The 22,351-nt window shown below is 40.0% G+C and overlaps 1 protein-coding gene across 4 annotated transcripts in view; it reads left to right on the plus strand.

Annotated features, from left to right (window-relative positions):
• The first annotated feature begins 2,898 nt into the window (after positions 1 to 2,898).
• Positions 2,899 to 22,351, plus strand: part of SETX (senataxin) — a 28,796-nt gene continuing 9,343 nt past the window's right edge. For 2 of the 4 annotated variants that reach the window (XM_054084550.1, XM_054084553.1), the window contains exons 1-18: positions 2,924 to 2,993; positions 3,832 to 4,018; positions 4,835 to 5,015; positions 6,251 to 6,461; positions 6,653 to 6,762; positions 7,548 to 7,767; positions 8,056 to 8,175; positions 9,175 to 9,346; positions 10,482 to 10,575; positions 11,306 to 15,880; positions 16,641 to 16,746; positions 17,232 to 17,408; positions 18,064 to 18,293; positions 18,814 to 18,981; positions 19,541 to 19,697; positions 20,537 to 20,638; positions 21,106 to 21,218; positions 21,657 to 21,728. In XM_054084550.1, coding sequence (XP_053940525.1) covers positions 4,836 to 5,015; positions 6,251 to 6,461; positions 6,653 to 6,762; positions 7,548 to 7,767; positions 8,056 to 8,175; positions 9,175 to 9,346; positions 10,482 to 10,575; positions 11,306 to 15,880; positions 16,641 to 16,746; positions 17,232 to 17,408; positions 18,064 to 18,293; positions 18,814 to 18,981; positions 19,541 to 19,697; positions 20,537 to 20,638; positions 21,106 to 21,218; positions 21,657 to 21,728 — 6,807 coding nt within the window. In that variant the 5' untranslated portion in view covers positions 2,924 to 2,993; positions 3,832 to 4,018; position 4,835. Of the gene's footprint in view, positions 2,994 to 3,831; positions 4,019 to 4,834; positions 5,016 to 6,250; positions 6,462 to 6,652; positions 6,763 to 7,547; positions 7,768 to 8,055; positions 8,176 to 9,074; positions 9,347 to 10,481; positions 10,576 to 11,305; positions 15,881 to 16,640; positions 16,747 to 17,231; positions 17,409 to 18,063; positions 18,294 to 18,813; positions 18,982 to 19,540; positions 19,698 to 20,536; positions 20,639 to 21,105; positions 21,219 to 21,656; positions 21,729 to 22,351 lie in introns of those variants that run through there. The other 2 variants (XM_054084551.1, XM_054084552.1) reach the window with 2 other exon arrangements.

The raw sequence follows: 22,351 nt of genomic DNA on the forward strand, positions 1-22,351 counted from the left end.
CTTTCTTGGAGGTTCTTCTGGATTATGGCTTTTAGCAAAGGATGTGAAATGAGAATCTTCCATTTTTAACTGTGTGGCTTTAATGTCTCTGAAGATAGAAACCAATATAATTTTTGTGTGACAGGCAGGACACCTCACAAGATGAACACCTGTGTAAGGGTAAGTTTTCCAGCTAAGAGATGAAAATGGCGCTTGGTGGTGCTGTTAGGAGTGACCTGTGGCCAAAAGGAGAGCCCCTCCTGTTTGGTGATGAGGTTCTGAAAGGGTCCCCTCGTTTCCTAAACACATCAGAGAGGAGCATGGATGTGGTTGAGTCCAGTTTGAACTTCAGACTCGGCAAACAGTTTTTGTCTAAAGGAGTGTGTCCCTGTTAAGGACTCTCATTGAGACAGTTGTGAAGTCAGATTCACTGATTTATTGAGACAACAGATGTAACGGATTTGGAATTGCCATCGATAAATGCAGTCACTGTGTTAGTGTGAAATATTCAAAAGCCAGCTATTAATTAGAAAATGATTAAGCACTTATGTGGTAACTACAGCTTCCCAGGTATGGGAAAATAGTGACAGGTAAGGGGAAAAGGAGACCCACAAGTTGTTCCAAAGCCTTAGGTTACGTACGTTGAAGCGATTTTACTGTGATATTAAGGCAAGGTACAGTTGCTGCTCCTGGGAAAAGAATGTGGTTGCCGTGGAAGAGACCAGTTCTGTCTTCCATGTCTGGAGGATGAGGTGATGCCCAAGAGAGAGCAGCTAGTTTCTGTTCTCAGGATGGGAGTGGACCTGTGAAGATAGCTGCAAAGCTGCTACCACGGAAACCAGGTTGCAACTGCTGTCTCGAACCACTGTACGAAAGTGTCCTTTAGTTGAACTTCCTTCATTATAGTGCTAAAACACACCTCCATTCCAAAGGTTACCTGTCTCCAAGTGACAACATTCCCCAGCTGGGCGTGTGCTTTAAATTTTTATTGACTTTAAGTAGGAAGTGAGGGATTTTTACACCAATCAGGAATAGAAGAATGTACGGCTGAAGTAATTCAAGCTCCACCTGAAACTATAGGAACCTTATAAAAATGAAACACAAAGGGGAGAGTGTATGGAAAATCTCCACCGAAACATCTGGGATCAGTTGACAACTTTTTTGGGCAAGAACCGACTCTCAGTCAGGCTCTACTGAGAATTTTTCACAGGTGGAGGGTAAGTGTGTGCCAGCTGCTCTGCACTTAGCTCTTTGGTTTTGTTGCCTTATGTGTTTGAAGGTTAAAAGCTGAAGATAATCTGAGGGCTGGAACACCTCCCATATGAGAATAGGCTGAGAGAGTTGGGAGGAGCGCAGGGATAGGGCGAGGAGTCATGTTTTTAAGCTAAAAGAGAGGATTTAGATCAGATCTTAGGAAGAAACGTTTTCTGTGAGAGTGGTGAGACATGGTTGTAGAATTTGTAGAGCAGATCTCGCGGAAATAAACTTCTGCCTCCATAATGAAATTTGGTTTATCCTTTGCTTAAAGGGAAACTTCTAAAGGAAGACTTTTGCTGGTAAGTTATTTTGCAAAGAAACTGCTTTTATTAAGTAAGAAAGCCAGGGCTGGAACTGTAAACCTGAGTGCTGCACCTGGGAAAAAAAGGGAGACTGTTCCATCTTCCTTCCAGCCCTGAGCAGGGATTAAGGAAACAATTCCCTGTCTGTATCTCCTTCTGTAATTTGGTGTTTGTAATCTCTCTGCATGTGGATAAATGATTGCTTGGAGGAGGAGAGTATATGTTTTTCATTTGTCGGCTGAATAACGGGGCAGGAGAAAGCAGCTTTTCCCTTCGCCATCATTTCCAAAGGTGTGTGGGAGGCAGTTATTTCTTGTGAATATTATTGAAAACAGAGCAAACTCCGTGCAGAGATTTAAAAAAGAACCAGACCATCTCCATGGAATGAGGAGGGAAACAACATTGGCAAAGCTTTGTATATCAGGCTGCATTGTAAATAAGAGCAAAACGGATCCTTCAAGCCTAGAAAACCACTGCACATCCCCTAAAAACTTCAGTGTTTTGAGCAGGTGTGTTGCTTCAAGCATTTTGCTGGCGTGTTAACGGCCTGAATGGTGTTATAAACAAAGAGTTCTCAGCTGTGTGGCATTATCAAAGAGGGAGACAACCAGGTAAGGAGAGTTGCTTTTGCAGCAGAGGAGCACTTCAAAGTGGAGTGTTGTGGTGGCAGCAGCTGGAGATCAAAGGGTGACTTGGCTTTTCCAGCCCTTCTCCCTTAATGTCTTAAAAAATCATAGAATCATGGAATGGTTTGGGTTGGAAGGAACCTTAAAGATCAGCCAGTTCCACCCCCCCCTGCCATGGGCAGGGACACCTCCCACTGGATCAGGTTGCTCAAGGCCTGACTCCCCTGTGCCTCAGTTTCCCTGCTTTCATAAACTTATAGAATGACCTGAGTTGGAAGGGAGCCACAAGGACCATTGAGCCCAACTCTGTCCCTGCAACAGAGTTTTCCTAACTCCCAACCTAACCCTGCCCGACATCAGCTCAGCGCCTCCGCCCCTCATGAGGAGGCTACAAACTACCACAAAGTCTCCCCTCAGAGTTCTCCAGCCTGAGCAGACCGAGCGACTTTAAATACCCGCCATTCGGCCTGGATGGTGGGGCGGGGCTTGGGGCGGGGGCTGGCGGCAGCGCCACAGCTAGGGGGCTTGGCTTAAAGGGGCGTGACTTGGAGGGTGCGGAAGCGGCCGTGCCCCCCTCTAGAGGGGCGTGGCGTGGAGGGGCGTGGCTTAGAGGAAAGAGGCGTGGCTTAGCCGCGCGCGAAAACGGCCGAGCCACCACACAGAGGGGCGTGTCTTGGAGAGGGGGCGTATCTTGCATGCGACGGAGGCGGCCCCGCCCACGAGGGAAACAAGGCTGGAGCGCGACTTCCGTCCGCGAGCCGGAAGTGGAGAGAGCGTCGGCGGGAGAGAGGTGGCCGCAGGGTGAGGTGAGAGGAGCAGAGATGGTGAGGTGAGGTGAGGTGAGGTGACGTGAGGTGACGTAGGCGGGAAGAGACGGGGGAGCAGAGACGAGACGAGACGAGACGGGGGAGCAGAGCAGAGCAGAGCAGTGTGGCGGGTTGAGGTGGGAGGGGGCTTCTGACCCGCGGTCACGGCGGAGGTCGGGCCCCTCCCGGCTTCACCCTGGGCGGTTGTCGGTTCCTGGCAGCCGGTGCAGCGCGCCCGTAGCAGAGCGTTATGAGCGCGGGGCTTTCTTTGCGATTGAGGCTCACGTGTCCGTGTGGGTTTGTTAAATCTGTTTCCTTGCTTAAGGTAGGAGGACTAGGGCGGTTACAGGAAAGCTGGGCAGAGAATTTTTGTCAGAGAGGGTAGGGACAGGACAAGGGGAAATGGTTTTAAGCTGAAAGAGGGGAGATTGAGATGAGGATTTAGGAAGAAATATTTTCCTGTGAGAGTGGGGAGGCACTGGCCCAGATTGCCCAGAGAAGTGGTGGCTGCCCCATCCCTGGAAGTGTTCGAGGCCAGACTGGATGAGGCTTTGAGCAACCTGATCCAGTGGGAGGTGTCCCTGCCCATGGCAGAGGAGTGGAAGTATGTGGGCTTTAAGTTCCCTTCCAACTGAAGCCATTCTGTAATTCTGTGGTAAGTTTTTGCATCTTTTGTTGGAAATAAGGGTGATAGCTGTTGTGTTGCTGTATGGGAATAACAGAAGGAATTCTATTGCAGGTCATACTTACCACTTCTGTAAATGTCTATTTAATACTGAGTGTTAATCTGAATGCTGAAGCAATTCTTAGCCTATAACATGTGAACTGAACTGGTTTCCACTGATTACCATTTTGCTTCAGATCCTTGAAATCCCCCCGAGAGCCATTTGCCGGGAATGAGTAAATGAAAACCTTGCTGTGCTGTGCTGGGCTCCAGGCGTGCATGACTGAAGGCATCAGTCCCTTCCCTGGCAGCAGGCCAGTGCTGGACACTCTCCCACCATGTGAGCTGACACACCTGAACAGAGAATAGCTCCCTGTTCCAAAGGTAAACACCACAGTTGTTTTTTCCCAGTACGTAGATATGAGGAAACGCATAGTGTTGCTTTATCTTGGTTTCCTTTTTACTTTCCTCACTATATTAAATAACAGAAGCAGCTGCCATCGTTCCTTTTGTGTAGTTAGTCCAAGTTAGATCATGCTTTTCTAGTGTTCTGTTGAGTTTTTCAGACTGATGGGATCTGAGATGGCTGTATTGCTGCTTAGTGAAGAACCTCTGTTTTTAGAGGAAGCAATCGGTAATGAGAATTTTGAGATGCTTTCTAATTGTGATGGTAATGAAGACAGGGAAGTTCTGCTTCAAAACCCTTATCTCCGACAACAGGGATTCACTGACCAATTAATTTTAGCAGGAGGTTAGGAAAAAATCTAATTAACTTTTATACTCTAATGTTAGACCTAGATTCCACAGATGCCAGTAAAAAAGTGTAAACAGATTTCAGCATTGTACTTGTGGAAAGTTTACGTTAAGTGTGGATGAGTTTTTTTTTATCTGAAGTGAATTTTCATATGTTTCATAGTTTGTAAATTACCTAATTTGACTTCTTTTCGGTGCTTTGCTTTTAATGTTTGACATTCAGCAAGCATTCCTTAATGCTCATCTAATGGTTTAATCTTAGTTGCATGTGCCTGTATGATATGTATGATGCAGGAACATCCAAGAACGCACATGTACACTGCTAATGAGTTTCATAATCTCTGAATTCATCACACTTGAAAATTAAGTATTGTTGTGGCTGAAAGGAAATGTCTCCCATGTTCAGTCCTTGGACTTCTCTTAATTCCTTGTTCTTTCCATCCGAAGAATGAGCACATGCCAGTGGTGTACTCCTAGTGGTTCTGACACCATTGAGTTCTTGAAGAGCTATGCTTCTCAACGGTTGTCCCCAGAAGATCTTGAAGGATCCAATGATGATCTGTGTTACTGCCTGGAGTGTGTGGTTGAATACCACAAAGCAAGGGAAAAGTTGCCAAGGTTGCATGAGGTAATTAAGAGATTTGGCTTCTGCCCATTGTAAGTGTGAGGACTTAGTGTAGGGGGAAACTTGTGCAGGCATTGCATTTTATTGGGTTTTGGGGACAGGGTGTGTTGCTTTTTGGCTCTCTGCATTTTTTATATTGACTTGCAGAGAGCCAATTATAAAACTAGAGGACCCCCTTGTTTTGCATATATTCAGATTAGTGAAGACTAAAACAGCAGTGGGGAGTTACTGACTAAACTTTATAGCCTGAATTTTATTCATGCTATGGTGGTTTGACGTCTGAAAAAAAGAACACCTGCCAAACTGACAGCTCTGTTTTTTTAATGTATCTTCTTTCCTTTGGTTTCTGTTCAACTTGGGGTTTGTTCTTCTTTTTTTTCTTTGGTTTCATTTCTCATTGGTAGTTTTCTGCTGTGTGTGAATTTTAGAGATCTGATCTTGCAAGCCTGTGAGATTATGCGGTTAAAAGCAATCAAAAAAGTTCAAAAACGCTATTTTATTATAAACCTTTTATAATTCTCCCTCATTAGTATCCAGTTTTGTATTTTTGAAAGCCCATATGTGTACATAAAATGCGTTGCTAACTGATCATAATATAGATGTCTAAAAGGTTGCTTTTTACATTAGTCAGCTAGACATCTCTGAAGGGCAGTCTCATCTGAGTATAGCTGGGAAATAAATGCAGTGACTGAACTGCTGAAAGTTCCTTTCTGTGTCTATTAAATGCAGGAAATAACCTCGGTTTCTAAGTGAGGTTTGGAGCAATTACTTTAGATGAGTGAAGTGAGCTGCATTGTTTACATTCACTCCCTTCCACTAATACTTTGTGAAATCTGTGAGAGGGCAAGATTGCAGAATAGCTTTTCCCTTCTTCCCTAAGTATATAATCGTTTTCTGTATCTTGCACTTCTTCATATTGGCCAGCAGAACAATGTTTTGTGACTAACCTCATTACCAAAATGGTTTCTGAGTATTTAACAGAATTATACAAACGCTTCTGATTTCAATGCTACTCTTTTAAAAAATCACTTCATTATCTTGACTCTGACGTGAGAATTTTGATTTGCACAATCTAAACTCCATGTCAAAAGTTTGTTTCACACCATGTGTGGAAAGCAATGTTTCGAACTGAAATTGTAAGTTTTGAAAGTCTAGTTAAGGTTTCTGCATGCGATAATAAGTATCTGTAGTTACTTTCTTTAAAAATGCAGACTGAGTCGTTTTTTCTCACTGAATAGGTCTTGTGGGAGTTGGAAACCTCCCGTCTTGTTGCTCATATTGAGAAATCCATGCGAGAAGACGCTGGAGAAGATGATGAATTGTTTATAGTGGATAGGAATGGAGAGACACAGCTGCCTGGTTATGTGGGCCCAGATTTTGAGAATAACCTGAGAGTGCCCCTTCTAGAAATACTGAAATATCCATACCTGCTGCTGCATGAGAAACTCAGTATGTATCTTAGTGTACAATTACAAGGGTGTAGTATTTTTTCTGCTGGAGGAGGTGAAAATAATGAATAGTAGTTAAACCGAAGTACCAGTGTGTTTGTGTATATAGAATATATTTATTTTGGCACTTAAATAGTTTTTTGTTTGTTTTATGAGCATATAAATTAGTCCTTGCTGTGTTTGTCTTTCTAGGTGAGCTGTGTGTAGATGTGCTTTGTAGAATGGAACAAAGTTGCAACTCCTTTCAGGTATTTGAGAAATATCCAGGAATTTATCTCTTTTTAGTACACCCCAATGAAGTGGTAAGTTACTTTTTCTGGTCCACTGAAACTTAGTCTTAAATAGCATCAGAGATTCTTATATTTAATAACAAGAATATGAAAACAGTAGCATTCAGAGTTTTAAGTGTTTTTCTGTATTTTTCTTTAAAGTATATATATAAAAATAAGATTTCACTAGGAATATGGTTAGTCTTGCTGAAGGAGAAAAGACTCTTCTTTTGCAGTAGATTCTAGAATCACTTTACTCTTTGAATGTAGTCGTTGGATGTTACAGGTGTTCAACCAAACTGTAAATTTGCACCCTATACTCCCAAATGGAATTCTTTTCAAGAAGTGCAGCTCAGCAGTGTACTTAATGGTGCTGTATCTTACACTGTAAGTTCCCTTGGTAGAGGTCGGAGAATGATTCCAGGGGCAAGAAATGACAGGTGTCCTGTACTGACAGTACAACTTAACAGCTGTTTTTGCAGCATATGGTTGTCAAAGTGCTAAATATTGGTCAATAAGATTTAAATAATATAAAGGTAGTACAAACCCAAATACTGCCCCTTTCTCATGTGAATCATAAGGAGCTTTACTTGTATATGTTACCCTAAATTTTAACTTGTTTGTTACCAACATCTTCTCCTAGGTATAGTAAATATGTTTCTAAGGTTATTTTGGAAAAAAGGCTCTTACTTGCAGTCATGAGACATTAGTAAAAATATGCTTTTGTCCCGTTTGTAGCAGCAATGTTTCCTAATCTTACAGCATTGTAATCTTATTTGTTCTCTTCATTGATATGTAACTTTTGTTTTAATCCTTAGGTTCGTAGATGGGCCATCGTAACAGCAAGGAATTTAGGGAAGGTTGACAGGGATGATTACTACGACTTAAAGGAAGTGCTAACTTGCTTGTTTAAAGTTATCGAGTTGGGGCTTTTTGAGAGTCCAGATATTTACTGCTCTTCAATGATTGAAAAGGGTAAACTTATCCTTTTGCCCTCTCATTTATATGATACTGCCAACCACAAGAACTATTGGCTAGGTGAGTGATTACGATCAGAAATGAATTTACATGTGTAATCTCTTCTAAGCAATTCTTTCAAGTTAGAGCTCTACTGTTTCATAGGTGGTGCTTATTTGGGGGCATATCAAATGGGAAGTTTGAATGTTGATGCAAATGCAGTAGTGAAGTAGCGTTTAGTTCATGTTGCTGCTGATCTCTTTGGTCAAGTGTAACACTGGTAATGGCATTTGGAAAATGATCCTTGATTTGGTGAAAATTAGAACAAATGTTTGGAAATATACAGACAACTTGTTTTGTTTTTTGTAGGGATTTGTATGTTGCTGTCAGTGCTGGAAGAACAAGCTATGGAGTCTTTGTTGCTGGGCCTAGACAAACAAAATGATTTCATGCAGTCTATTCTACACACAATGGAGAAAGAAGCAGCTGGTAACCAATTTTGACTGCTGAGATTAAGACAGTCATAGCCTAATTTTCATCTTTATCAAATGTCCTAGTTTAATTGAGAGAATTTTTTGAAGTGTAATGCTGAGATGATTTTAACTCGGACTTATTTATCTTCTGGAAGATGGCCCATATTACACAATATTTGGGCAATACTGACAAATACGGAAAAATGACATTGAAACAAACTTGAATGGAGAAGAGATGTCAGTGCTTTCTGTAAGGATGGCTTAGAGTTTTTGAGAGGACACATCTACAGCTTCTATTATATAGTTTTGATTTGATGTACAGGTCATATGGAGAGGCACATTTCACTATGGCATGAAATTTGAATTTTGAGTCCTAAAATAGAGAAACACCTTCTGAACTGCCACAGCTTGTTTAAAATGTGACTTTTCAGCCCATGTGTTTTAGAGAATGCCTTTTGCAGCTGGGAATTTAGACTAATAGGCTTTGGGCCATCCTTGTAGCCCTCTTGCCATGGCATAGCCTGGGAATGGCACATGAGCTAAAGACCAGTGCTGCCTCTTAAATGGTGAGATATTTGTTAGCTTGGTATGTTTGTTGAGGCTATGGTACTATCTTATATGCAGAAGGAAGAAGACACTTGAAGGAAAACCGATTGCTTCTAGCTTAAATTTGAAGTATAAATTGTCAAAGTTGTGTAGGTTGTACCCACTTCTTAGAACAGCACTGCAACAATCAATGTGGAAGAATCCATGTCACAGAGTTGGGAAATGTTAGTCCTATTTATCCAGGTTCGTGTTGATTTATGTCTACATAGGGAGCAGCGTCTCTCAATACAGATAAGTGAGTGACCTTTTTCATCTTTTTTCTGGGTTAAAAAGTATAGTGGCAACTTACTAGAATACTTATCTTTCTAGAAAAATCAGTGAACACCAACTACTGTCAACTTCGTCGTAGCCTCAGAATGTACAGGACGCTTGAATTTCAACTCTCCCCAACGTTACTGTTATGTTTCAGATGATTCTACTGACCCCTTCTGGCCAGCGCTGCGTTGTTTCATGATTATTTTGGAGCAGCTCGGATCTAAAGTATGGGGTCAGCTTATTGATCCTGTCCAAGCCTTTCAAACCATTATCAACAATGTGAGCTACAACAATGAAATAAAAAATATACGCAGTAGCTTTAAGAGGTCAGTTTTTTTAATGTTTTATGTCAGTTTTATGATTTTAATGCCAGGCAATATAGTAGCCTGGTCTTGGTTTTCTTGTCAGTGCTGCCTTAATTTGTGTTAAGGGAGGGAGATGGCAAGTAAAAATATCAGATGTTGCCAATTCCAAGCAATGAAAAGAGTCCCCTAAAACTGTAAGGTTCTTTCAAAATATATATATGCTCGCTTCTTTTTGAGTACTGTGATGTCTGTTACACTTTTCAAGATGTCTTTTTCCAGAATCAGGAAGGCTTAGTGCTTATTTAGTGTAGTAACTAACTGAAGTTGATTCAAGATGGCTATGTCTGGGGCTCGTGGTAAAATGATGAGAATTCCAGAATTGTCAGTGGATGACATTGTTTTAGATTTTATTGTAGTTCCAGATGATAACTGATCTGAGTTTACTTTCAGCTCATATTAAGTTTTAAGTATTTCTCAAGATTAGATTTACTTAATGGTACTGTGTAGTCTTAAAGGCTGCATTCCTTTTCTGAATGTATTCCCTTCAGGGAAGGTAGTAAAGTTAGAATCATGAACATGCCTTTAATAACCTGGATATCACAGTGAACTGCTTCATTAAAACACATAGCAGGCATCAGATAACCTTTTGAAAGGTTTTGGCTTCAGATACCAAGATAAAATGGAGTTTTTGAATCAATTCTGAGTGACAGTATTGAATAGAAAGTTAATGAGGTAAAGTGCTTGTTCAGTGCAGGTTGGTTAGTGCGCTGCTAGGAAGTTTAGAAGCACTTTCTATAGGAACAGAGTTTTGTTATGTAAGCTTGAACTCCATCTTTTGGCATGCTGTCCCTTCCAAAGGATTTTTATAAAAATCCAGGTCTCAGGACTTTAGGAACACCTCCTATTTTTGAAAGCTGAAAATCCATGACTTAGTAGACGGCTGTCTTTACTGAGGCAGTCACTTACCCTGTCTCTTGTAAGTGGAGCAGAGCAAACTCTACGATTTTAAATGTGATGTCTTTTCATATGTATGTTTTATCACTGACAGGTTCTGATAGTTGCATGGTCAGTAAACAAGAAGTGAAATCTATGTTTTGGCCAGCCGGCTTTTTAAGTTAATTGTGTGGAATCTATAATGATTGGTGTTTCTTCTCAGGACAAAATCTGAACCGGAGTCAGACTATGGTGACGATGACATGGTTACTTGCAGTCAGATGGTGTATAATTATAACACTGAAAAGTCTCAAAAGGTATTTAAAAATATATTGTTTCCTTGTTCTTTGAGTTCTGATTGTTGAATGACGTTATCAGTTTAAACCATCTATAAAATAGGGAGGGGAAGGTACTTGTTTCTACGAGTAATGTTGTAGAGAAAAGATATTAATTAATGTATGTTCTTATTGTGTGCCTTAAAGGCAACCAGTCTGATCACTTCTTGTTTACTTGGTAGTTTCAGGCTGTAAGAGGAAAGAAGGATGTGTTTGTGAATCAAGTGGAGATGGTATTAAAGCCCAAGAATTATATCAAGGTTGAAACATTGGTACCTCACTGTTTGTTTTGGTTTTTTTTTTTCTTATGAAGCAGAAGGAACTTTTGTGAATGTATTCTCTTGATGTTGGTGCCTTTTATTTATTAAGTGTCTCTTAAAGGCTTTACGTGTATGTTTGATTATCTGAGGTTAAATTATGTCAGTCTAACATCTTTGGAGGGTTTCACTTCCTTTTAAAGGAAGTACTACTTAACATTGATTTCATGTTTACATTTTAGGAAGTAAGTTCCTTCTATACATGTTGATTTGATCTTTTTTTGTATTTTTTTTTAATTTAGGTTTTTCACTTATATTAGGATATCAGAGATGCTATAATTTAGTCAACATATATTTGAAAGAAAGTAACATTTATGGCTAGAAAAAAAGCCCTGGCAGACTGAACTGTGCAGATACTCACAATGAGGATGATGTGTGGTGAAATTCTTTTTCAGGATACTGGATGGAAGACTGCCATTTGTCCTGACTACTGCCCCAACATGTATGAAGATATGCAAACCCTTGCTAGTGTGCTTCAGTCTGATATTGGCAGAGAAACGCGTGTCCATGACAGCACATTTCTGTGGTTCATCCCTTTTGTTCAGTCACTCATGGATCTTAAGGACTTGGGTGTAGCATATATAGTAGAGGTCATTCATTACCTTTGCTTGGAAATCAGAGAGATTCTCAATCAGAGATTCCAGCAGTGTGACAAAATCTCTGAATTTTTCCTCCTGATCTTGGTGTCTATCATTGAACTACACAGAAATAAGAAGTGCCTGCATTTGCTATGGATTAGCTCCCAAGAATGGGTGGAAGCAGTGGTGAGATGTGCTAAGCTTCCAGCTGTAGCATTTACACGGTGCACTGAAAAATCGTCTGGACACTATGTGAGAGGTTCAGCAGCAGCATCTTTACAAGCTTCTAATTCTGTGCAGCAGGCCTGTGTGCAGCTGATACGAAGCCTTCTTAGAGAAGGCTATCAAATTGGGCAGCATGCTCTTTGTAAGCAATACCTAGACAAACTGAACCTTTTTCTGCGAGGAAATCTATCTTTAGGTTGGCAGCTGAACATCCAGGAAACCCAGGAATTACAGTTGTGTTTAAGGCAAGTTGTAAGAAGTGCAAAGGACAGAGCGTTGCGTACCCCTCCACCTGCCAGAAACAATGCAAACTCTCCAACTTTTCCTAGCATTTCTATAAAGCAAGAGAAGAGTGTATGTGGTGATGAAGGCAAGATGAATGTGCATGGCAGAGATGACCTTTGGTCACCGTTTGCTGGCATATCAGAAGAGGATGGAGGTGAGGATTGTCAAGAGAACCCTTCCCCTACAAGAAAGAGTGCCTGGGGAGAGGAATGTAGAGATGCAACTGAAAGTTCAAGACCTTGGAGATCCACAATAGGCCTCTTGAATATTAAAAAGGAACTTAATGACACAGCTCAGGAATATGACCGCCCGCACAACTCTTCGGCAACAGAATTGTATGGCAAAGTTCAGGAAAATAGGAACAATGATCTTGTGGCTGGGAAATGTGATACTGATAATCAGTGCTTTAATCCAAATGCCCAGCATTCTGATTTCAGAAGTGGAGGGTTGGAGAACAAATGTGAAGCAGGACACGCAACACCAATGCGTATGGCTGCTCAAAGTCGTATTGCTTCTCCAGAACATGTTTATAGCTTGGATGAAAAGGAAAACAACAAGTCTTTCAGTTCGTCTTCAAAGTTTAAAGTAGATGCACATATACTCACGAATTTGAAAAACAAGCTACAGAAAATTGGATGGCCCTCAAAAGCATTGCAGCCAGGGAAGCAGTGTGATTTGAAAACCTCCGGTTTAGCAACAGGTGCTTCAAAACCAGAGGCAGAACAATGCAAGTCTTGCACTGACTATCTGTGCACAAGCAAAGGTTGTCATAAACATCAGGGAGAGAGTACTCTGGGTGAAAATGAAATCTCTGTTGATGCTTCATCTTCCAGGACTTGTGAAAGTACACAGGGGAGAAGCATCAACAGTGCTTTTCAATCTAGACTCATCCCCACTAAACAGATATCAAAAGAAACACCTCTAGGTTGCTCCAGCTCCTCAAATGAAGCTGGTGTGCAGGAAAAGGGAGATTATGGTGTTTTGGTTGCTGGGGTTAGTGACACCTTACTGAAGAAGGTATCCACTGAAGAAAAATCCAGTTCCTTGTTGAAGTCTGTGTTTAGGACAGAAACTGACATGCAAACTTCAGACCAAGAACAGCTTGATTTAGATGACTTGGGTAAATATGACTGTAAAGGTCAAATTTCAAGGACATTTTATTTGGATAAAACTTCAGCAAGTGGTTGTGTTTCATCTAGCTTAGAAAACAAGAGGGATACAGGCAACCCTGCTGCTCAGATCAGGCCACTGCCAGTGAAGTGTGAATCAAGTGACAGGTTGTTCAAATTCTCAGAATATTTCAAGAGAGAGAACAATTCAGTGGGGAAAAAAGAAGAGGATTTTGTGAAGGTTGTTTCTGAAGATGATACTTTAGCAGATTCCCAGGTTGATAGAGAGCTTGGTAAATTATCTTTAGCTGCGTATGCCAAAAGTGTCAATTTTCCCTTTGACTCAAGCCAAGAAAGCTCAGTACACCATAACGTATCTGATATTAAAAGGAAAGTGAAAGGTGCTGTAAGATCTTCCATTGATGGCCAAGGTACCAAGTCTCCCTGTGATGCAGATTGTCCTGACAATCAAGTCATTATAATTTCAGACTCTTCTGAGGAAGAAAATGGTGTGACTGACAAGGAGGAAAAAGACCAAAAGAATGAAAACGCATGTCCTGAAAAGCAGCCTTCAACTTCCAGCTGCATTTCTGATAGTGATATGAAAGCAGAGTCCAAGATGCCGAGCTCTCCCTTGTCACTGGAGGATGATGGAGACTGTGGGTCTCAGTACTTCGAATTTGAAACAGAAGGTGATGTCTATTCGGTTTGGCAAGATACTCAAGCATACTGTATGGAGGCAACTCAAGAGTATAAACAAGGTCAAGTTGCAACATCAATTGATAGTAGTGATCCAGATGACTTACTGGACGATCACACAAATGAATTGGGTTACGATATGGATTACATAAGTGATGATACCATGGAAGAAGAAGCAAATTTGATAGAAAAGCAGGTAGGAAATACTTCTCATCAGAAAGAAGCTGATAATACAAAGGAAGTAACTAAGTCAATGTTGCAAGAATCCACTAGTAAGGGAAATACGAAAGATCAACTGGAGCATTTTGCAGACAAAGGAACTGTTCCTGAAGACTTCACTCTGGACTCCAAATTGACTGAATCTAGAGCATCTACATCTAACATCTCATTAGCTTCAAAGTTGGCCCTCAAGAAAAATAGCACGAGCCCACGGAAGACTACAGCTGAATGTAAGGTAGCAAGAACTATTCAAAGAAGTCCTAAAAAATCTCCTTCTCTTAAAACGGTTCAAAATAAAAAACTACTTCAAAGTACGTCAAAAAGTCCTCAGCTTGGCAGGTCAGTGCCTGCTGTGGTTCCTCCAAGGAAAGTTCGTCAGTCTCCTGTACCAGCATCAACTGTAGAAAAACTTGGCCTGAAGAAGGCACCCCGCAAAGCATTTGAATTATCCCAGCGCTCTTTAGAGAGCGTAGCTCTATTGCGCAGCCATGGTAAAGCTGCAGGGAGAGTTGGACTTGCGCAGAAACGGAAGAGTAAACTAATTGCTCCTCAGAATTTGTCTATAAAATATAATAAAAAATTGCTAGCCTGCCAAGACCTTCAGTATTTAAGGCAGACAAGACCCAAAACCAGTGTCAGAGCGAGAAATTCGGCAGGAAGTTCTGAGAGTAGGAACAGAAAAGTTAACAAAGTGGATGCGGCATCTGAGAAACAAAAGCCTGAAAGTTTTGAACTGGCATCGGTCGAAAGATCTGTTGAAAACCAAAGAGGTAAAAGAAGTGAGGAGTCTGTTTGTGTCTCTGCTGGTAAGAGTAAATTTGAAAGCCCCTCTGTGGAGGAGACGCGTGTCTCTGAAATGCCTAGTTCTTCAGTCTTGAACAGAAAATTGCAGGATGACAGTATGACGGTTCCTCATGTACCTACGGATTCAGGTCTCTCTTCTACTGCACTTGGAGGCGATAAAGGTGAACCTTCAGGAAAAGGTCGCATTGTCCAGCCTGAGTGTGAGAATGCAACTTCAAAAGAAAGTGGGGGTAAGCCAGATGAAAACAGTGAAGATGATGATGATCTGTTTTTAACTCAGTTAGATCCTATGGATATGGAATTATGCTCAGAGGAGGAAAGTGTTCAAGATACTACTGTAGATACAGTAAAACCAGAGGAAATGGATACTGCCAAAAGCCTTCAGCAGAAAGAATCCTTGACTATGGTGAAATGTAAGTACAAAGACTGCATGGAAAAAGTGGAAAAAACAGGAGACTACTGTAGTAAGCATTCGGCTACCAGCTCAGAAGCAGATCACGTGTTTGCCAAACCTCTCCTGCCGCTTTCTAAACCAAGAAAGCCTTCCACTACCAAAATTTTCAGCTCAGCAAGTTCTTCGCGGAATGCAGCCTTCAGCAGGGATCTTGAAGATGTTAAAAAGCTACCGCCATCTTCAAAAACCAAACTGAAGGCAGCAAAACCTGTGCTGATCAAGCCACCGATTGCAAAGACTGTACCAATAGGAAATCAAACATGCAAACCTCCAAGTTTCAGTAATGTACTACAACCTCATAATTCTAATAACGTTTTCCAGTCACAAAATAGACAGAACAACAATGCTTCAGATATTTCCAGGAGGCCTGCCCGAGAAACGTATTCTTCCTTTCTTGGTGCGCAACAACGTGATCATAGTATTTTTGTTAATGAAGTCCTAAAGTGGACATACGAAATGTTTGCAAGTTCCAGCCAGTTTGGATGTCCAGGTCATCTCCTGCAGTCTGTAGTAGCCTCTGTCCCTGTCCAATTTCAGGGATACAATGACTATTTTAATACATTTTTCCCCTTGATGATGCTAAACGCCTTTGAAACAGTGAGTAGCTATCTGCCTCTTGGCTTCTTTTCTTCAACCCTAGAGTTTAAAAACTGGTTTATGTCCTCTTTTTACCTTCTGAAAACGTTCAGATGTAGATCTGAATAGAAAAATGATTTGAGGGAAGAAATCTAGATGGTTACATTCAAGTTTGGGGACTCAGTCACCTCAGGAAAGCTTTTTTTTTTTTTTTTAGGGTGTGCATGAACAATAGCATGGAAAAAAGGTGGTTCCTCTTTGATTGTGGCATATAAAGCCTGTGACAGAAACCTTTGTTTAAGAAACTAAGGTCTTTCAATGACTGTGTAAAAAGAGAACAAGAACCAAATGTCTTGATTTATGTTGAGCACTTACATGAGAGTGTAGGTTAGTTAGAGAAGCATTTTCCAAACAGCTTAACTTTAACAGTTTATAGTTTAATAGCAAGAAAAGATAGTGTTCCTTCACTTGAAGTCTGTATGCTTTCAAGTTCAGTCATTGCATCGGTTCTTCCATAGAAATCCAGTAGAAACAGAAGTCAATACCAGGGTAGTAACTGGTATTGTAAGGTGAAATTGCAGGGCAGGTGCGTAGTAAGAAAGTACGTTAAATGGGGGTGGGAGGAAGTCCTTTCGCTTGCACTGTATGTGTTTATATGTACCATGATGCATGTACTGAAAAAAGAAATGGATAAGGCTCTTCAGTGTCTTGTACTTGACAGTCTACTAGCTTTCTTTTATTTAGCAGAAGAATTATTTAGCTTTTACTTCCCAACATGTAGCTGGCACAAGATTGGATAGAAAACCAGAGAGTGAGGCAGCAGAGTTACCACTTCTACTTACAGAAATTCTATGCTGACGTTGGATACAATACAGCAGAGTGCACAGGTAAGAGTTTTTCTTATAAAACCCTCTTCTCATTTTCAAGTACACAGTACCTGATAATGAGGTAGCACATTCAGTAGCGTTTTTTCATTTGCTTTAAATACAGAAAGAATCTTGAATTTGCTATTTTACAGAGTACATGTAACAGAAATGCTTATTTTGCAGGGAGTTTGTACCTTAAGTGTTCAGTAGAGAAAGTTATTTCATTGCTGTTGGAATGCTTTCCATCTCACTCATTTAGGATTTTGTTCCAGCTGCTTTTGGTAAATAAAGTATTCCTTGACTTGGTCCAGTTTTATGCAGTGCTATGTTCAGGTTTAAGAATGCAGAATGGAGTTAAAACTCTTTGTAGTCTTTTAATAGCTTTAAAAGTTAACAAACGGATATTTCTGAAGTACATGCAAGATGTTAATTGTATTTCTGCAGTCAGAAAGTAATTGTAACCATTGTCCTTTTAATGTTCTAATTTTAAAATGTGTTTTGGGTAGCCAACTTTCGAGAAAGTGATTTGGCAAGACAGCTTCATCCAAAGGAGTTTGACTTAATCTTTTTCGTGGTCCAAAAGAAAAAAGACACCTTTGGGGAAGAAAATGAGATGGAGAACAGTATAGTGAGTCAAGTTGGTCTTGTGAAGCGATTTTCTCGTGGATCTGGCTCTTTAACCGGTAAGTAAATGGGATTGAAATAAAAGAGGGATTATTCTTGGTACTGTGAATTGCAACTTCATAGCTGGCTGTTGATAATGGTAACATACCACTTACCTCAGAGGAAATGGGATTGTTTTTCTGCTGTAGTGTCTGTTCCATGCTAGAAGCTTCATAAAAATCCCAGAACTGAAGCTGGAGACCTGCTTTTCTATGGACTTCTTGCAACACAGATGCTAATGCTTTGTGTAGGAACAGGAAGTAATGATGAGGAATTACTCTGTGTACATGTTTGGGAGTACGTTGCTGCAAGACAGGAAGTACCATAAACATCTGTGTTCTCACTGACTAAAAGTTTCGCTATCTTCTGTAACTGAAGTCATGAATTACGAGGATTACCAAGTATTGGGATTAGTGCTGCCTGGTCTAAACAGTGATCTGCTTTGTTTTACAGGACATGGTTGTGTGGGTGTTTCTTTTTTTGTTTACTTATATTTTTATTTGTTGGGCGGGAAAGGGGTTTGGGTTTTTTTCCAAATGTTCTTGGTTCCCTAATAGAAGGCAGCAGCTGCTTCTGGTGAATTTTTTGAGCGACCTGTTTGAATGTCTTTCAGTTAACAATTTGGATATTCTATGAATTAACAACTTGTGGGTTTTTTTTCTCTGTTTTTGATAGGACAAAATGAACAGCATACCACCTGTTACCTTTCTCTGTATACTAGAAGCAATTTGTCATTCTTCGTAAATAAGCAAGTGAAGTGTGTGGTGGTTGGCTCCCTGGTGACCATAAACCGAACATTCAGAGGTCTGCTACTGTTGAGTAGGAGTCCCCTGCTTAATCCCATCATAAATCCAAGTTACAATGACTTCTGTCCTAGAGATTTGATCATAGCTTCAGGAAGTGCTGTAAGTCCTGCAGCTTGAAGTGATAGGGATGATATACTGGGTGTTTGGATCTCCTAAGTTTTGCAGAACTGGTTTTGCATGTTGGCTTTTTTGAGATGGTCAAGTGCAAACAGAGAAGTTTTAAAGGCACTAACGCACTGCGCTTTTCAGAGTGGGTAGAGACAAGCCTGAACTTGCTCAGGTGTTTCTTCTCTGTTGACACAGATACACACTGCTGCACTTGAAGCAGCTTTCGGTTTCTTTTCCACACTGTAGACGTGTCTGAGGAAATAAGGCGTAGTATGGAAAAGGTAGTGTAAAATAAAGCTTTGTAGAGTGAACAAAACTTTCATTACGACTTGCAAGTCAGAATTGGGTGGGTGTCTAGAGCAAACCTAGAATCAAAAGCTTCTATGCCCTTAAAGTTTTTGAGTCATAGCTAGAGGGATGGGGGAAGGTATTCTGAGAATATCTAAAATGAACATGGGAAGTTTGATCAACATGAAGTAATTAATTATTTTTTCCCCATCTGTTCCTTCAGGCATCAGATATGAATGAATACAATGAAGATCAAAAGAGAGCAATTGAGACAGCTTATGCCATGGTAAAACAACATCCGGGCCTTCCCAAGATTTGCCTCATTCATGGACCACCTGGAACAGGGAAATCAAAAACTATTGTTGGACTTCTGACTCGTGTTTTGAGCGAAGTAAGTGAATTTGAGCTGGTCATCACGTGCTGGTGTTTGGTTTCCCAGTGGAAGTTAATGATAGCATAAACAAAATGGAAGTGTAGTATTGGTAATTACTGGAGGTGTAGTTTATTAAGCTGACTTAATTAAATCTGTATTGTAGTGGGCGTGAAGGTGGAAGTAATAAGTTTTGGGCATCTTGGAAAATACTTATTTTATGGATGTAAAAAGTAAAATTAAGAAAACATGCACAGTCAGTAGTTTAAACACTTATTAGATTAAAAACCCCTGAATGTTCCTTAATGCACCAAAATATTATTTGGCCTGTGCCATTTAATTGTTTCTGTATTAGATTCTGTTATATTCGTCAAGTATATCATTGTTGAAGGGAATTAACGCAAATAGTATTAATACATTTGACTTGTTACTCAGTGTAGGACGTACCTGAAGAGAGATTCAAGCATGAGAATCCCCATACTCTGCATGGTGATTAAGATGAGCATATAGTCTGTCTTCTAAGTCACAGATGGAAAGAATCTAAAGAAGCTGTTCTGGTTTATTGTTAATTAATCCACAGAACACTAGGAATGAGAAAGGAACTCAAAAAACAAATTCCAAGATCAAGCCAAACCGTTTTCTTGTTTGTGCACCATCAAATGCTGCTGTTGATGAACTCATGAAAAAGATCATCCTCGTATTTAAGGGAAAATGCCGGAACAGACAGGAGCCTTTGGGTATGCATATTTTAAAATTCTGTTTGTTAAATAGGCAAAACCTGAAGGAGGAACTGCAGCAGTTGGTTATGTAGAATACATGTATGCTGCTCTAAGCGGCTTTTTTTCTCTTGCAGATCATCACTGGTACATCCTCATACTGTTACTAATTTTAATGTGCTTTTACTAAAAGTTGTATTATTTTTTTTAAAGGAATTGCATTTTGTCTTTATAGATGCTAACCTTTTCCTCATAGTGTTAGTTTCCGTTTGCCAGTTTAAGTACCCCTTAAAGATTTGAATACAGGATGTTACCTTGATTTCGAATAAAATTGGACTTTGATAATGGTGAATGGACTGATGAAAATTGATGTGTTGGAGCCTCTCAATTTTTTCTCCTCCTAATTAGTGACTAATAGAAAGTAGATGAAGTCCTAACAAGGCATCGAGTCTGTAGTGGGCTAAAAAAAAAGCATTCTAACCAAATGTTAATTTGATTTTAACCTTCCAGCTGTGTTACTGATCGCACTCAGTAATTTTCTAACATAGGAGTTCTGTAAGTTTTAGGTAAAAAAGACTTGAGCGTAAGAGGTGGTTCTGTTAATTCAAAATAATATTCTTCACTGTTAGCCACCACTAAAACATATGCAGCATCTTTTTTTTCTTAGAGTTTGGAATTACTAATTTTTTTTTTGTAGCTGCATTTTGATAAGTGCAAGTAAATTGTTGCAGACCCCTGAAAAGCAAAAAAGGAAAAAACATCAATTGGTAACCATGCTGTTTAATTTTTTTTATCTCATATCAAAGTGCAGAGATGATTGGAACAATCTAAAAATATTTTGACTCTGATTTTGTAAACAGGAAACTGTGGTGATATCAACTTAGTACGAATGGGTGCTGAAAAAGCAATCAACAGTGAAGTCCGAGGATTTAGCCTGGATAAACAAGTTGAACACAGAATGAGTAAGTAACGTGCAAATCAGACTTTTCTTCAGTCATCTTTAGGAGCTTGATGATGTTTTACACTTGGGACTGTGTCCTTTAAGAAGGGAGATCAGGTGAAAGTTTTTTTCTACAACAGTGCTTCATAAGCATTGTTTTTCTCAGTCGTAATGGGAAACAGTTGTACATATGGCCTAAAATCTAAACAAAATCAAAGAAATGCTTGCTTCTTTTTTTTATTTAAAGAAATTATAATAAGTACATGCTAAAGCCATCTTTTCTCAGCAATGCAGCTTTGCAGAATTTGAGAGCTCTAGTTGGAACAGAGTCTCGTTTTATGAGGTAGGAGATCAATATGAAAAGGGAAAATACAACAAAAAGTTAATTTGTCTGTTTATTCTTAGTAACTTAGTGTATGTCTGAGAGCAAGGGTTACTGCAACCTAGTTCTGTTATTCCTCCTGTATGTTTTCCTCTGTGTTATTATAGGACGAATGCCAGCTGACTGTGACCAGGATATTCAGAAGAAAAAAGCAGCTCTGGATCGACAGCTGGATGAGCTGTCTCGCCAGCGTGCAATGCACCGGTGTGAGAGGACGAAGGTAGAAAGATAAAAGTATTTTTAATCCTGTTTGTGTTTTTCTTTGTCTTCATAATTGAATCCAAAGAGTAAAAGAACTCTTCTTTTTAATGCCATCTCTGAGCATTAACTGTCTGTTCACTTGCTTTTTCAACTAATGGAAATGTTGGTTAGCACTGTGAAAGAGAATGAGGACCTTTACATCAGGATTTGTTTTTTTGGCTATTTATACTGGTATTTTCAGCAGTATGATGTTATGTATTGTGTATGGAAAGTCTAAATATGGTGACCATATTTGAGGAAACTGATCAGCTTTTTCTGACGTGTTTGATACTGAGACAATCTGTACAAGTCTAAATGTTTAGGAAACTAGTTTAGGATATGGGAGGAAAAAGATATATGTGAAGTACTTGTTAATTATTCCTGATATTTGTGTCGTTTTTCTCTCCCGTCTATCCAGAGTCAAATGTTAACTGATGAAATTGGCAGACTTTCTAAGGAGAGACAACAGCTTGCTTCTCAACTAAAAGAGGTAGGAATTTATCTTTAGGGTGGCTCTCTAATAAACCTCAGCTTATTTATATAGTTGGTATTCTTTAATTCTGCTGGAGATCTGTTTCTGGTGTGGCTGGGTATATTTGTAAAATAGTAGGTAAATAAAGATCATAAGCTGAATAAGTTTTGGATGGCCTGGTGTGAAATCCAGGTGTGCTCTGCTATTGCAAAAACCTGGATGGGGATATTCACTCTTAGAGTTAATTTTAAATGAAAAGTATAATTAGAAAAGAAGATGATGGAAACATGCATGTCCTCATGTTCTAGGATGTATCTTCATCGCTACTTTCATGCCACTTAAAATCCTACTGGGACTGAGTTGCTTTTAAATGTTTCAAGTAAAGCAACAGCTGGAAGAGTTGTGTGTGGAAAGAGACAGGTCCAAAATTGGAAATACAGGCCCTGATAGCAAACCAGTAGTTAAGGCTGAGTAGCACAAATCATGAGATGAATGAAGGTTCATCTTTAACAAATATATGCTGACTCTGAATGGTCATGGAGACTTGCAGGTGCGGAAGTGGTGGCAAACCAAATTTTGCCTTGAAGGTGGTGTAATTTAAAATGAAAGTAACACGTCAGTTAAGCAAGCTTGTGACTTTC

This window comes from Cuculus canorus, chromosome 19 (assembly GCF_017976375.1).
Source record: "Cuculus canorus isolate bCucCan1 chromosome 19, bCucCan1.pri, whole genome shotgun sequence".
Taxonomy (NCBI): Eukaryota; Metazoa; Chordata; class Aves; order Cuculiformes; family Cuculidae; genus Cuculus; species Cuculus canorus.